Source organism: Macrotis lagotis, chromosome 1 (assembly GCF_037893015.1).
Source record: "Macrotis lagotis isolate mMagLag1 chromosome 1, bilby.v1.9.chrom.fasta, whole genome shotgun sequence".
NCBI classification, from domain to species: Eukaryota; Metazoa; Chordata; class Mammalia; order Peramelemorphia; family Peramelidae; genus Macrotis; species Macrotis lagotis.
This window is the reverse complement of record NC_133658.1, coordinates 88,085,811-88,101,036: the sequence shown is the minus strand read 5'-3', so window position 1 is coordinate 88,101,036 and position 15,226 is coordinate 88,085,811. Positions and strand designations below refer to the sequence as shown.

The window sequence follows — 15,226 nt, the reverse complement described above, 5'->3', positions numbered from 1 at the left end:
CTGAAATATTGAATTTTTCCTGTACTGCTTGCATTAAATTCAACATACAAGCTTCAGGGCTATCTTGTTTGTTTATCTTTCCCTCTATCCTTTTCTGTGCCTTAAAAAAAAATCCTAAAATGACATTTTTTGCATTACTGTTGCTAGTTTTTCTCATTCCCACATCTTCCCCAATTTAAAAACAAAACAAAACAAAAGCTTTGTAACAAAGAACCATAATTATGTAAAACCCAGTGTCCAAAAATGATATCTGAATTGTATCTTTGAGTCCCCAATAGTATATAGAGATTCATCAGTGGTCCTCAGGAATTTTGGTTGGTCCTTCATAAATCAAGAATTCTTAAGGTCTTATTTTTATCATTGTTGTTTTTGTTAGTCAGTGGGGTTGAGTGACTTGTCCAAAGTCACTCAGCTAAGTAATATCAAATATCTGAGGCCCGATTTGAGCTCAGGGACTGGTGAAGTGGTTTAACTACTGTGCCACTTAGCTGACCTGAAATATCTTAAGTCCTTCAATGTTATTTTTATTTGCTGTGTTGGAACTTTTGTGTACATTGTTCTCACTATGCATCAGTTCACACCTGTATTCCTAGATTTCCCTGAATTCCTTCCTGATGTGTTGAACTTACTTTATACTCCTGTATTTTCACACATTCTATTTTTGTATATAGGTATTCTTTTATTCTTTGATTTTTAAAAAATATATATGTCTAGCAGTTCTATCTGAAATGTGATATGAATATTAATGAATTAGATATGGACTCTGGGAGATCTGTGTTCAAGTCTTTCCTCACATTTTTCCTATCAGTGTATGCCTTGGACAAATCATATTTCTGTGCCTGTGTCTTCAACTGTAGGACCTTTATAAAGTACCAGAATATTAGAGTTTACTCAGAATAAACTTCTGAAACATAACATTTTGTGGTCAAAACAGATTAATTTGTTTCTGTAGCACTATCTGTAAACAAAATTCTCTTGATTTTCCTGAGAAATTTAGTTCTAAAGCTTATAAGAAATTGCTTCTTTTATCACCCTTCTGCCTGGCATGTCAGTCTCTGACCTTGACCAGCCAGTGACTCAGCTTTCCTCCAGCCAAACTTCTTAGAATTAGCAAGCTCACTTTTCATTTGGCCAATTGAACACTTAGGTTTTCTAAATTGAGTTGTCTTTATATTGAAACTGCAGTCATCTCTGCTCCTCTTCTTTGTGAGGACTAGATTTAAGCTAAACTAAAAGGGAAATTAAAGTAGGCTCAATGATTACTATTTCCAGTGGCTTTTTCCCTTATCAGAGTGTGGTTCATAAACTGGAATACAGGTAATACATGATAACTTGGGTGTTTTGCTTTGGGCCTTTTATCTCTCTGTCTCCCTTCTCTGTGATTTAGATTAAGATTTTACATTTGTTTTATTACCCCAAGTCTGCAGATTGTGGTTAATTCTATCTTGAACTCCCTTGCTCTGAATTACAGCTTCTGAGATAAGATTGGCTGCTTGGAAATGATACTTCTTGGTTATAGAAACAGAGATTCATAGCACCAGTGTTACATCTGGAATGGCCCTTAAGAAGTCATCCAACCTCCTTTCTCACAGTTGAATAAAACAAGTCCTAAGGATTAATTTTCAAGCCTCCTTCATAACATAATAATGCTAAACACATACATGCATATATGTAACTAGTTGACAGAGCAGGCTCAGCATTCTCTCTCTGCATAGAAAGGGAATTGCATCACTACACACCTCACATCACATGTACATATGAAACTGTAGACTGAGCAACGAACCTCATTAGAAAAAGGCAGAAGAATCAATCTTCTAGAATATGCTTTTCTCTTTCTGCGGGACTGGCTCAAGAGCATGATCTTTTCCTCATATTTCTTGCCCTCCCCTTCCTCTCCCCTCCCCATTTGACTTGAAGCCCTTGGAAATTACACATGGATATAGCAATTGAGTTTACTTTAGCCTTGGCACATGTTGACGCTTTTCTCTATTAGGGCAAGAAGTTTTTGGATAAGACAAAAATATTACTAAAATTATAACTCAAGAGTTCCCAGTTATTTAAAAAAGTTTAGCATTCTGACAGTATTTAGATATCTGACCTATTTATATTGTGTGTTTGGCTTCTTCCATGGATATACATGCACATGTGTGTTTATGTATGCATACACACATCATACATAAATGCATATACACATGTGCGGATATGTGTAGCCCTTCTTGATTGGGCATGGATTTGGGGGATTCTTTGTTCCATTATTCTTTATCCCTTCATGGTCTCTTGTTAGTTGGTCTACTTATCAGTTTCTTATCTTCAATACTACTGGTCTCTGACACTGTTTCATAGGCAGCTATGTGTTGTCATCCTCTTCTTCTCTCATTTGTTTGTTGGAGATTGTGTCCTCCTTTTCAAAAATTACTGAGCTTAAAGATCTGGATAATTGGGAATGGTCATTTTTGAAACATGAATGCCAGAATGTCATTCAAGTCTTAAACCCTTGTCAAGTCAACAAGCACTTGATAAGCTTCTATCATGTACCTGGCCCTGCCATGAGTACTGGGGAGATAAAGGCAAAAACAATTCTTGCACTCAAGGAGCTAAAAATCTAATAGGGGAGAAAATTTGTAAGTAACTAGACACAAACAAGATAAATTGGAGATTTAAAAAAAACACATTAACATTAAGGAAGACCAGGAAAGTCTTTTTTTTGCAGGAGGTGGGTTTTAGATGAAACTTGGAGGAAACCAGAGAAGCCAGAAGTAAAGAGGAAAAGAGGAAGAGAATTCCAGGTATGTATGGGAGTCAGTGAATGTGAATAGTAGAGTTTGGAGATGAAGTATCTTGTGTGAAGATAGCAAGGAGAATTCCAGTCATGAGGTCTGTCTGGAAAGGTAGAAGCAGTCTAGTTTATAAAGTGTTTTAAGTGGCCAACAGGATATTCTTCTGATCTTGGAGATGATAGGGAGCCACTGGAGTTTATTGAATTGGGAGGTGGTGGCACGATCAGACCTGCATTTATCTACTTGTTATCTGAGTGGAGGGTGGACTAAAGTGGGAAGAGCTTTGAGGCAAGGAATTCAACCAGAAGTGATTGTAATAGTTTAAGTATCAAGAGGTGAAGGCCTTGTGTGTCCGAAAAGAGAAGAGGGCATGTATGAGAGACTCTCTAAAAGGAAACTCAAGAGTACTTGACACTATATTTGTTAGAGAGAGAGTTGAGGATAAAACCTGGGTTGTGAGCCTAGTGAGCTTGGATTGGAAGGATGGTGGTGCCCTCAACAATAATAGGAAAATTAGTAAGAGTGATGAATTTTCTAATATTAGTCTTTTAATTGAAATAAATTTTATTTAAGAACTAAATTCATGTTTTGTGTTCAACATTTTTTGAGTTATCAAGAAGAGAATAACAGTAAACATCCACATAGAATTGTTGTAAAGAAAACACAAATCTTAAATTATTTTCAGAACTAATATAGTGAAAACAGTTTTATTTTAATTAATGAAAAATAGTTATGATGCTTCTCTGTGTTTATGTATGATTTATAGATCATATATAGATTTATATCATAGATTTAAATGCAGAAAGGACCTTAGAAATCAGCTACCACTACCCTACCCCTTTTCCCCACTTTATAGATAAGGATACAAGTTTAAATAGACAGTTGGATCATAGGATCAAAATCTTGTGCTTCCTCTGCTGTCTCACTATATACCTCAGGTGAAGTCACCACATTCTGTGTTCCTTCCATCTCCTATTGGACACAGAGTTCTGAGGAAAAAATCACCAAGGGCCTGGCTGACCTTCCAACTTCCCCAAAGCAACTGTGTTAGCACAAAGCAACTTTCACCTCTTGCTGCCTTCCCATTCTCCTAAGTGGAATGTGGAGAACCTTCTGGTGCAGAGAAGAATAACCCTCTCTTTGACTTCAGTTCTCCCATCTCTTACTGTACATTTGAGGGTAGAGGTGTAGCACCCTCTACTCAGTGATGAACATTCTCACATCTGGTCATGTGTATGTTATTTGTTCTTAGCCATTTCTGATGAGAGTAAGGTTCACTCACTCCCTCTCACCTCCCCCCCATCTCCTCCACTTGTAAATGTTTTTTCTTACCTCTCTTACGGAAGAAAATTTACTCCATTCTTCCTCTCTCTTCCTCTTTCTTCCAGTACATTCTTCTCTCATTCCTTAATTTTATTTTTATAGATATCATCCCTTCCTGTTCAACTTATACCTATTTGTCCTCTATCTAGACTCCTGCTAACTAATAATGAGAAAGTTCTTATGAGTTAACCATTACAATCTCCCCATGTAGAAATGGAAACAGTTTATCCTTAAGTCCCATATGATTTCCCTTTTCTTTTTATATTTTTATGCTTCTTTTGAATCTTGTATTTGAAAGTCATATTTTTTATTTAGCTCTGCCTTTTTTCATCAAGAATGTTTGAAAGTCCTTTATTTCATCATTGAATGTATATTTTCCCCCCGAAGGATTATACTCAGTTTTGCTGGGCAAATGATTCTTGTTTGTAATCCTAGCCCCTTTGCCCTCTCTCTGTGTTGTGCTAGTCCAGTCCCTCTGATCCATGAGTATAGAATCTGCTAAATCTTTAGTTATCCCGTGACTCTATAATACTTGAATTGCTTCTTTCTAACTGCTTGCAATATTTACCTTCCAGTCTTTTTATACTTTACTTCCCATCAGAAACTCTTTTATCCAGCATCCTGGCTATTCCACAAACATGACACTTGACTCCTGGCATTTTCTCTGGTTGTCCCCCTTCTCTGCTTCCTGACTTCTCTGACATGTTAGTCACGCCTTTCATTTATCCCCATAGTCCCTTTCTTCAGCTGACCTCACTCAGAAATGTCAGTTTAGTGTTGGATAGAAGCAGCATCATTTCTTTAAATATTTTATCCATCCACACATATCGTTTGTAATGAGCACTTATGGCCTTTTCTTACTTTTAAATTCCTGTGGTTTTTAATTATTTCAGGTTTTGAACAAAAATTACATCAGTAATGTTTTTTTATTTTTTTGACTTGAATTTACTGATCAGGGCTCACTGACCTTTTCTCAATCTTTGTGGGGATAAAACTCAGCAGTATTTCTTCTTGCTGGTCTACCATCTTGACTGGTCATGCCAGGGAATGCTTTTAAGATGATTGTGAGTGAAGAAGAGGAATTTATAATGTATTTTTTTATAGAACTGCTTATAAAATGAAAAGAGGAGTATTTCAGATATATTGCTTTATTTTTATTTGTAGTAAAATTTGCTAGTAACCTTTACAGTAAATCATTTGGAGTTTAGATTCCCCATAGAAGTGGGATACAGACAAGGGATTTACACATTTTGTGCACTTTATTGACAGTAATTTTTGGTATACAAGGCTTTATTTTATTTTTGTAATAAGACCAGTGGAGGAGAATTAGGATTATTTAAATAACTTCACATTTTTGAGATGTCTCGTCATAAAAAAGACAAAGGCAATAAACATTGGGCAGGCAGGTTTTATAGCATAATTCAACTCCTAACCTGTGAGTTTTTATATTGGGGTCAGCACCCCAGATCACACTTCTGGGGCAAGAGGCGTTGAAGTGAAGCTTAACAGCATAACTAGATATAAAGAGATTAATTACATAAAATTGAAAAATGACTCTTTTGGAATTATTCTCTGTATTGGATTTTAGAGCTATGCTCTAGAATACTTGTCATTCACAGTAGCCCTGTTATTTGATATTGGCATTTGTACTTAATTCTACCATATGAGAATCAGGTAATAAATTTCAAATGACTTAATTGGATTCTCCATTAAGGAAGCTTCAGGGAAGGAGATGTTCTGGATAAATGAATTTTATAGAGACCTCAAGCCCACAGATCCACAGAGGAGTCCACAGATCCAAACTTTTCTAATGGAATTATTTCCCAAATGTGACCTGAATGTGTGCCTTAAGCTTAGAGCCTACTGCTCCTTTAGAATTGAGAGTTGTTATTGAATATTGGTCAGTGTATTGTTTCATAGATGTGGCTAGAGATGCAAATGCAATTTTAGATGAATGTATTCAGCAGTGCTTCTGGAACTTGTTTTCTTGATAAAGACTGGTGTCATTAGCTAGCTTTTTAGTTCTTATTGTGCTCAAAACTGAGTAAAAGTGTAGCTAAAAAGCCTTTTGATTGGTATCAAATAGATGTTTTTTGGCAAAATTAATTAAAAACTCAAAGATGGAAGCAATTTTCCTCTCAGTAAAATTCCTTCATTAAATTTACTTGCCTTTTGACTTGTTAGCAGTTTTCACAAAATCTGTATTACTAATAGTGAATGAACTACAAACAAGCACATGCAGTAGCACTTGGGAATCTCTGTATTGGTTATTATAGTAATGTACAGATGAAAGAAATCACTTTTGTATTATTTCTTTATTAACTTTATGAACTTTGTCCATGACTTAAACCAGCAAAGTAACATTGGTAAGAAAAATATTATTCCTTCCATTCTGTGAACCCCACATCAAAAAAGATGTGACAACTTAAATTTTCATAGGTTGTAATTTTCCAGGCACCAAAGGCTCTCTTTGTGGAATTCCCATAGTATTAGCAATATAGAAGCAGTCTTTGTGTCATTATTCTATTTAAAATTCTACATAAAATTGATCTGTATTTGTCTAGAAAAATTATGAGGTATCTCTAAAACAAATACTTTTTAAAATTGCTTTCTCATCATTTCATCAAGAGTCTTTTCATTCCATATTTACTATCATACTAGTTATAAATTCCTAGAGAACAGAGAATTTTTATTGATATGTCTGCTCTCCAGAGATACTGTCTCACCATCAGAGAGAAGTGTGACTGGAAAAGAGTTGGGTGAGTCATGTAGAGAGAGGGAATTGATGGGCAACCTGTCTGCTCATGTGGCATTCCTGTAATGTCAAGAAATCTAGTAGACTTAAAATTCTGGGTTAACCTTTTGGAGAATTTATGGGATAATACTTAGAGAGTCACCCCAGGAAGACGATGATGTATGTGGGCTGCTGTCTCTATGGAGGAGTCCACAGATCCATAGGGAAACATTTTGCCATCATTTTTTAAGGAGGAGGTTAGGAGTTCACTAAATAGGTAGTAAATGAATGGTTTTTCTTTTTTTACTAGATCGGTGCCTACAGTAGTAATTTTTCAAATTAGGTATTTAAACATTGCTTTGGGGGTACTTACTTGTACCCATTTAAAATTTTTTTGTGTGGCCAACATCTATTCTCCATCCCCCCATGAAAACAACTCAGGAGATTCTAACCCCAATTTCTGTGGCTCCCAAAGGGCTGACTAGATTAAGACCCTGAAACAGATCTGGCACTAACTGCCTCTGGAGATCATTAAACTAAAGCTAGACTTGGATCTCTAAACTCTCACCAGACTCACTCATATATGATAGCACATAATTTTTGGAAATCTATTAAGGGCATGACTGGTATTATATACTGGTTGTGTGTCATTCTATCAGGTTTCCCTGAAACACACTTGAATAGAATTCTCTTGGCCATCAGTTGACACAACTAAAAATATTTATTGCCATCAAAGTCATTTTTTGCACTTCTCTTCCTGTCATAGAAGTAGATTAATGAGGATGAAATCATGGGAAGATGGAGCCATCATCCTATGATTTTTTCACTTTTGCTTGGAACATCAGTCTCAGATTTTTTTTATTTTATTTGTTCACTTAGACTTTTTGCTAGTGCTTTAAAGGTTTTAGTTTTATTTTACAACTTTTTACAGTATTTTATAATTATCTACCTTATTTCTAGTTTCCATTTTTATTTTTATTTTTTTTTTAGGTTTTTGCAAGGCAATGGGGTTAAGTAGCTTGCCCAAGGCCACACAGCTAGGTAATTATTAAGAGTCTGAGGTCGGATTTGAACTCAGGTACTACTGACTCCAGGGCCATGCTCTATCCACTGAGCCACCCAGCTGCCCCCACCTAGTTTCCATTTTTAAGAACAATTGCATTTCATCATGAGACTTTGTGAGAGAATAGTCCAACTTCAGAATTTTAAATTATTAATTAAGCATTATTTCTTTTTTTAATGAAACCTTGACTACTTAGTCAATTCAGAAATTGTAGAATGTAATTTTTAGACTTGGCCAAGTTATCAGATCATGATTTAAAAATCAGTTTTTTAAGAGATTAAAGATTCAAAGTTTGAAGTTGACTTCTTCGTTTGCTTAAACATTAAGAATGAAGCTGCACATATATCAGTTTTCTTGCAAAGCATATTGAAGAATAGTCTGGAATATTTTTCTTTCTGATGACCTAATGTACTGCCAGCTAAGTCATGTGCTGGAAAATATTTCAGAGTTGAAAAAAGGATCGTTTTGGTTGAGTGCTTTCCAGTTGATTCTAAAGAAGTGATTTTTAAAATTTGCTCCTTTTTGTAAAATGCTAAAGGAAATTGAAATTTTTACTGACAAATTTTGAGCTGAAGAGTCTTTTGAATAATTTTATTTGCAAGTAGGCATTGTAATGTGATAGGAATTTACACAACATTAAGAGTTATGAATCTAGGTTCAAATCCTGTCAGGTTCTTACTTGTAGATCTAGAGCCAGAAGGTACTCCAGAAGCTTAGTTATCCAACACTTCTGATTTTACAAATGAGAAAAGTACTACTCAGGGAGATTAAGAAGCATGCCTGAGGGGCAGCTAGGTGGCACAGTGGATAGAGCACTGGCCCTGGAGTCAGTAGTACCTGAATTCAAATCCCTGTGTCCCAGAAGTAGGAAGACCTGGGTTCAAGTCTCATTTCTAACCAAATAGGCTGTGTGGCCTGAGCAAGTCCTGGAAACTCTCCAAGACTCAGTTGCAGAGCATGTTTGGATCTGCTTTGGAGGAGGTATATTAAAAAAAAAAAAACCCAGACCATATATTAAATATTAATTTATTGTATAACTCTTACTTTTCCAGTTATAGTTTACCCATGATTGTTAAAGATAAGCTGGTTTTATTAATAGTAAACCAACTATTGCAGTTAATACAATATTGATCAAGAACCCTTGTAGGACATGAAATTTTATATCATTTTTGTGACTATCAAATTGTGCCCTCCTGTGGTCACACAGCTTTAAAATCTTTTATGTATATTCTTTCTGTTGGTGAACTATACATATTCTGTTAGCACTTATACTATGAATCATTTTTCCACCCCCCCAAAATTGTGGCAGGATCTTATTGTACTTTTGAAAAGTTGAGGATAAAATCCTGTTTTATTCCACCCAGATTTTAAACATAATATTTTCCTTAGGTTCCTAATCTGTGATTTAAAAAAAATTTAAATAATGTGTCTAACTATAACTATTTCAGCATAAAATTCCAATTCTTTCTCCTGACACCATCACCACTCTAAAGGCCCTTAGGGACATCATCACCTCATATCAGTGGCCCTCTTGTTTGACCTTTTTGATTCTAGACTCTCCTTATTCCAATCCACCCTCCACTCTGCTTTCAAGTATTCTTCCTGGTCTAATGTCACTCACATCTAGTGCTTTCAAGGTCCAATATAAAATCCTCTGTTTGACTTTTAAATCCCTTCATAATCGGGGCCCGTCCTGTTTTTCCAGGCTTCTGAACCTTAACTTCTTTCTGCATTCTCTTTGATCTAGGGACTTGTCTTCCTTGCTGCACCTCCCACCCACAAGACACCACATCTTCTGCCTTTGGGATTGCCCCAGTCCAGGAATACTTTCTTTTTCTCCTCGTCTCTGCCTTCTCTGGCTTCTTTCTCAGTTTTGATATCCCACTTCTGCAAGAAATCTTTGCCTTCCATATCAGTTCTGTCCTCTGTTGATTATCTCTAATTTAGCCTCCCAATGTCTTGTTTATATATAATTGTTTCCATGTTATGTCTCCCATCAGTCTGTGAGCTCTTGAGAACAGGCCTGGTTTTTTGCCTTTTCTTATGTTTTCCCTGTGTTCTACAAGTACCTTAGTGCATAGATGTTGAATAAATCCTTAACTTGCTTTCTGAGGATGCCTTTCTAAGCAGTTGCCAGATCACATAGATCTAAACAGGTGCAAGGTGCCTATTCTGATTTTACATTCATATAACAGCTAGCCACTTAGATTCTAGAATTCTTTTTCTTTTAAAAAAAAAGATTATTTTTGTTTTTGATCTAAGTACAAGGAGTCATTATAATTACATAACGTTCAATTTCTTTTGTGATAGTTCCACTTTCTCTTCACTTTGTCATACTTGGTATTTTTCTAGTTCTAGCTTCAGTTTTTTTTCTGTTCATAGCAGTCTTGTCATCTATATAGTCTTCATATTTATCTTTTGTTATGCTTAATTTTATTCTTCATATTTTAAAGACCTAATCATTTTGGTTTTTATTTTGAGTTTTTACATTATTTATGCTATGATGAAAAATCCATATTATTTTCACAGTTTAACATCCATACGGCCTTTTATTCCTTTTGCCTGCACCAACATTTGTTTTTGCAGTACTCCTCACTTTGTTCATTCTGTTCTTGTGTTCCTTTTGTTTTCTTGATGTTTTTTTCTTCTCATATAGCTCAAACCTTGCAAGTTTGTGTTTTGGTTCATCTTTCTTTACATAGTAAGGGGAATTATAAATCATACCAAAACCTATTGTTTTGCCACCACCAAAATGGGTTCTGAATCCAAAAACAAAAATGACATCCAGAGTTGTCTTATACATCTTGGCCAGTTTTCTTGAATTTCAGTCAGCCATCTTGTGGCCTTGCCAAGATGAAGGATATCTACAACCATCTGTTTTCTCTGAAGAAGTCTGTTTCTCATGAATTTCTGATGGTTACAGTCCTTCATGTGGTAGTTGGCTCCTTGAACTACAGGAGAGGACCATTTTGTTCTTTTATACTAATTGTATATTTGTCAATTTGTTAATTTGTTTTCCCAGGTTTTTTTAATTCTTCACATTTCGTATTTCTCAGAGTAAAGTAACATTTTGTTACATTCATGTGCTATAATTTGTTTAGCTATTTCCCCATTAATATATTTTTTGTTTGTTTTTGTAGTTGTTTTTTGCAAGGCAATGGGGTTAAGTGGCTTGCCCAAGGCCACACAACTGGGTAATTATTAAGTGTCTGAGACCGTATTTGAACTCAGATACTCCTGACTCCAGGGCCGGTGCTCTATCCACTGCGCCACCTAGCCACCCCTCCCCATTAATATTAGTGCCTACTTTTTTTGTTGTTGTTGTTGTTCTGTAGTAGATACTTTCATACATATATGACTTCTTTCTTTCTTTGACCTAGGATTCTTTTGTGGTTTTAATTATTTAGTTGAACTATATACAAACTGGCCTTACCATGATAATAAAAGGACCTGATTTAAACCATGAATAAATTAAATTAGCAAAGAATTTCATAATTTTATCATTGGTTTTTAAAATATAAATTATCTTATTTATCATATTGTTGAAGAATCAGATGTTAACCCATATTCTCTTTTTAAAGAAAACTTAAAACTTTCAGTATGACCTTTAAATAAAACTTTAAAACTTTTTTTTTCTTTTTTAGGCTCGAAATGTTAACACTGGTGAACTGGCAGCAATTAAAGTAATAAAATTGGAACCAGGTAAAGTTTTCTATATTTTGGAATTTGACCTTTTTCTGGAGATTATTTTTGATTATCTATGTGAAATTTTCATATCTGTCAACATTTACATTTCCTTCTGCTTCAGCAAGACTTCCATGGAAGCATTGTCATGCTGTCACTCCCTGATACAAACTTGGCATGCATCCAAATTAGGTCATTCTTGGGGGGGCGGGGAGAGAAGGAACCATAGATAGTAGTACTTTTTGGAAGCAAGAGGACATGAAAATGAAAAGTGGGGAATTGTGGATTTTTCAAAGGCTAGACCATAGTTTTATATTCAAGTGTGTTCAGGTAGCTTCCCTATTGAGAAGGTATAAAAGCTGAGAAAAATTCAAAGTTTGAGAAAACTTACTGAAGATTAAGAAGCTAATATTTAGAAAGATAATACTTTTGACAGAATTTTAAATACCACTCAGAGATTAGGGCTTTTTTTTATAGAAGTGTATTAATATTCCTTCAGCTTGAAGTATTTTCCTTTTACTGACCTCCCTTTCCCATAGAATTAGAAATCTATAGAAGATTCTATTATTATTTTCATGGGTATGAAGGCCATAGCTTGTGGGAAGACGTTGGTTAGAAACAAGTCTAAGCTGTGTACATTGTGTCCTGCTCCCACGTCCTCTTAGACCTGTAAATCTTCTGTCTTTAGTTACTTTAATTTTGATTATTGTGCATACTGGGCTCTCATCCACAAACTGTGATGGTATAGGGTGAGACAGTCATAGCAAAGATCATTGGCTCACAAGAAGGATGAAATGTGGAGTAAGGAAAGTTAGCACCTAGTTTGTTAGGCCAAAGAGCCACTGATCCATTGCTCTTTTCCCCAGTTCTTTCAAAAGTTTGTTAGTGTGGATATTGCATGTAGATACACAGACTGTCTTATTTCCATGGGTTTTGCAATAATTTGATAGCATTCAGTCTCCTGTTTGCATGCTGCTGTGGATGCTTGAAGGGTTTGTGCTGTGAGTCACCTTGCTAGTTATTGATGGCAAGAACTTTGATAAACAGGGAAAATTGATGTCTTAACTGTTCTTCAGTGAGATCCCAGCTTTACCACTTAGTACCTGTGTCATCTTGGGCAGGTTATTTAACATCTCTTGGACTCATTTTACTCATATATAAAATGAAGGAAATTGGATTAGATCTTCTAACTCCGCTAGTGATCCTGAGTTCTAATAAGGATATGTGAAATAGGTGGACTGACTTCTTAGAAAACATGGCAGTCCCATCTCCTCCTGAAGGTAGAGATTATCATGCAGAAGATCCTATTTCAGGATTCATTTCTATCCATACAGTGAATTAGATGTAATGTGATATGAAAAAGTGACTCTACACCTGAATAGAAGTGAATAGAATGGGCCATAATATGTAGTGGCCCCCCCATCAGAGGTGGAGGCCTACTGTGTCTTCGAGGAATCCAAGGGCAATATTAGGTTGGGCACTTAGGAGGAGGGATCATTTTGGATGGGGTGTCACTGAACTCTTGTCTTGGGGCAAATAAGGGAGGAAATAGGATTTTACTACTAAGTGGGGGTTTCCAAGGATTATAGAAAAATTTTAGACTAGCCTACTGGCACACACTTCATACAGCTAGACATTTGAACTAATGTGATCTTAGTCCAGAGCACTAAAAAAACGGCTCCTCTGAGGTCTTGAATAGATCTCTGTTGTGCAAAGCATTACCCATAGAGCCTTGTGAGTAGACAGGAGAGTTATCTCAAGAGAGTGGAGTGAAAAGAAACAGAAGACTCCAGCTCTCTAATAACTATTCCATGAAGGATAAGAAACAGAACAACAAAGTGAAAAGTGATTAAAAAATCCAGGAAAAAATTCCAGTCGATCCATATTGCCAGTCTAGATCTCCAGAAGGTAACCAGAAGCCTGCTTTAGCAGAGACCAGTCAATCAGTAAACATTTATTAGATGCCTGCTGTGTACCAAGAGCTGAACTAAGTGCTGTGAATATAAAAAGTCAAAACAAATGATGTCTTTTTATTGCTATTTAAGTTTATAGAACCTCTGAAGAGTTTACCCAAGAGTCTTAGGTTAAGAGCCCTTCTTCTTAGGGGCAAGACTAGCAAAGAAAATAAAGTGGTGAGTCTGGGATGTGCAGAAATTAACTGAAATAACAAATTCTTTAAAAATTTGATTGATTAGATAGAAATCATAGAATGAAAGTGTCATTTGTTGATTGAAGCTAGGGGAATACAAGTTCACTGGCTTATTGTTGGTGGAGCTGCAAATTGGTCAGTCTGTTTTCAAAGATAATTTTGGATCGCACAGAAAATTTGCTAAACTATATCTTTTTGAGCCAACAGTGCTACTACTAGTAAGATAATTACTCCAAAGAGAATAAAGAAAGAAGAAAATGACTCAGAAATATTTTTAGTAGCACTTTTTGCTGCAGGAGAGAACTGGGGAGTAGGTGAAGAAATTATGATATGATTAATATGGAATATTATTATGCCATAAGAAATTTTTTTTTTAAATTTAAGGTAATGGGATTAAGTGACTTGTCCAAGGTCACATAGCTAGGCAATTATTAAGTGTCTGAGGCCAGATTTGAACTCAGGTCTTCCTGACTACAGAGCTCTATCCACTGCACCACTTAGCTGCTCTGCCATAAGAAATTTGCAAGGGATGGTTTCATTGAAATTTGATTAGATGTTTATCACCTAGAAAACAACTTGGAAAGACTTAAAACATTCCCATGAGTGCAGAGACCCTACCCCAATTTGAGAGGACTGATATGGAAACATGTTACCCACCTGACAGAGATGAGAGATTCAGGATAGAAAATGAGACATACTGTTTTTCCACATATCAGATATGTGGATGTTTTGATTGATTCTACTTATTTTTTATTGAGGGATATGTTTTGTTTTGTTTTTTGATGGGGATGGAGGTTTGGACATGAGCATGAAAGGAGACCTGATAATGGAATTGCCAAGAAAAAGAAAGAAAAGATGATCAGTGCTATTTTTCCTTAAGTAGATGTGAAGCAAAGCAGATTTTCCTTTAAAATGATAGGACAGTGCAAAGAGGGTCTGGCACACAGTAGATGCTATATATAAAAAAAGGATAGTATTGATTGTAGTGGTGGTATGGTTGTGGTGTTGTAGTGGGGACTCCATTTTTCCCTTGCTTTTCTTTTTGAAAAGTGAATGTCTAGTATAGTCCATGAGATTGATCTATTTTAATGGTTCTGAAACTTTTGGCTTCAGAACTCTTCTATACTGTTTAGCTTAACATAGTATAAAACTGTTCTAAAGAAAAATTACACAAGCCTTAAAGAAAATGTGCAAGATCTGACTTCAAAGGCAACAAAGGAAAAACACTTTAAGGCAAATATACACAAAAGCTGCAGAAATAGAATTGAGCTATCTCCCATATGCCCTACAAGAGAAGAACACAGATTCATCGATATTCAGGAGTTTATCTTCAATATATTTGTATCTCAGAAAATATCCTTAAGGAATGGAAAAAATGATATAGTAAAAAGGAAGGTTACCATGAAAATATCAGTCCTCAACCTATATACCTTCTTGACTGTCTCACTAAGTATTGTTGATATTGCAGTGAATTAGAGTTTTGAACCTGGAGTCCA

General features: G+C 35.6%; 1 protein-coding gene across 3 annotated transcripts in view; it reads left to right on the top strand.

Annotated features, from left to right (window-relative positions):
* The window catches only part of MAP4K3 (mitogen-activated protein kinase kinase kinase kinase 3), a 212,985-nt gene that overhangs the window by 35,459 nt on the left and 162,300 nt on the right, over positions 1-15,226 (top strand). For all 3 annotated transcript variants that reach the window (XM_074204313.1, XM_074204329.1, XM_074204320.1), the window contains one exon: positions 11,542-11,599. In XM_074204313.1, coding sequence (XP_074060414.1) covers positions 11,542-11,599 — 58 coding nt within the window. The remainder of the gene's footprint in view (positions 1-11,541; positions 11,600-15,226) is intronic.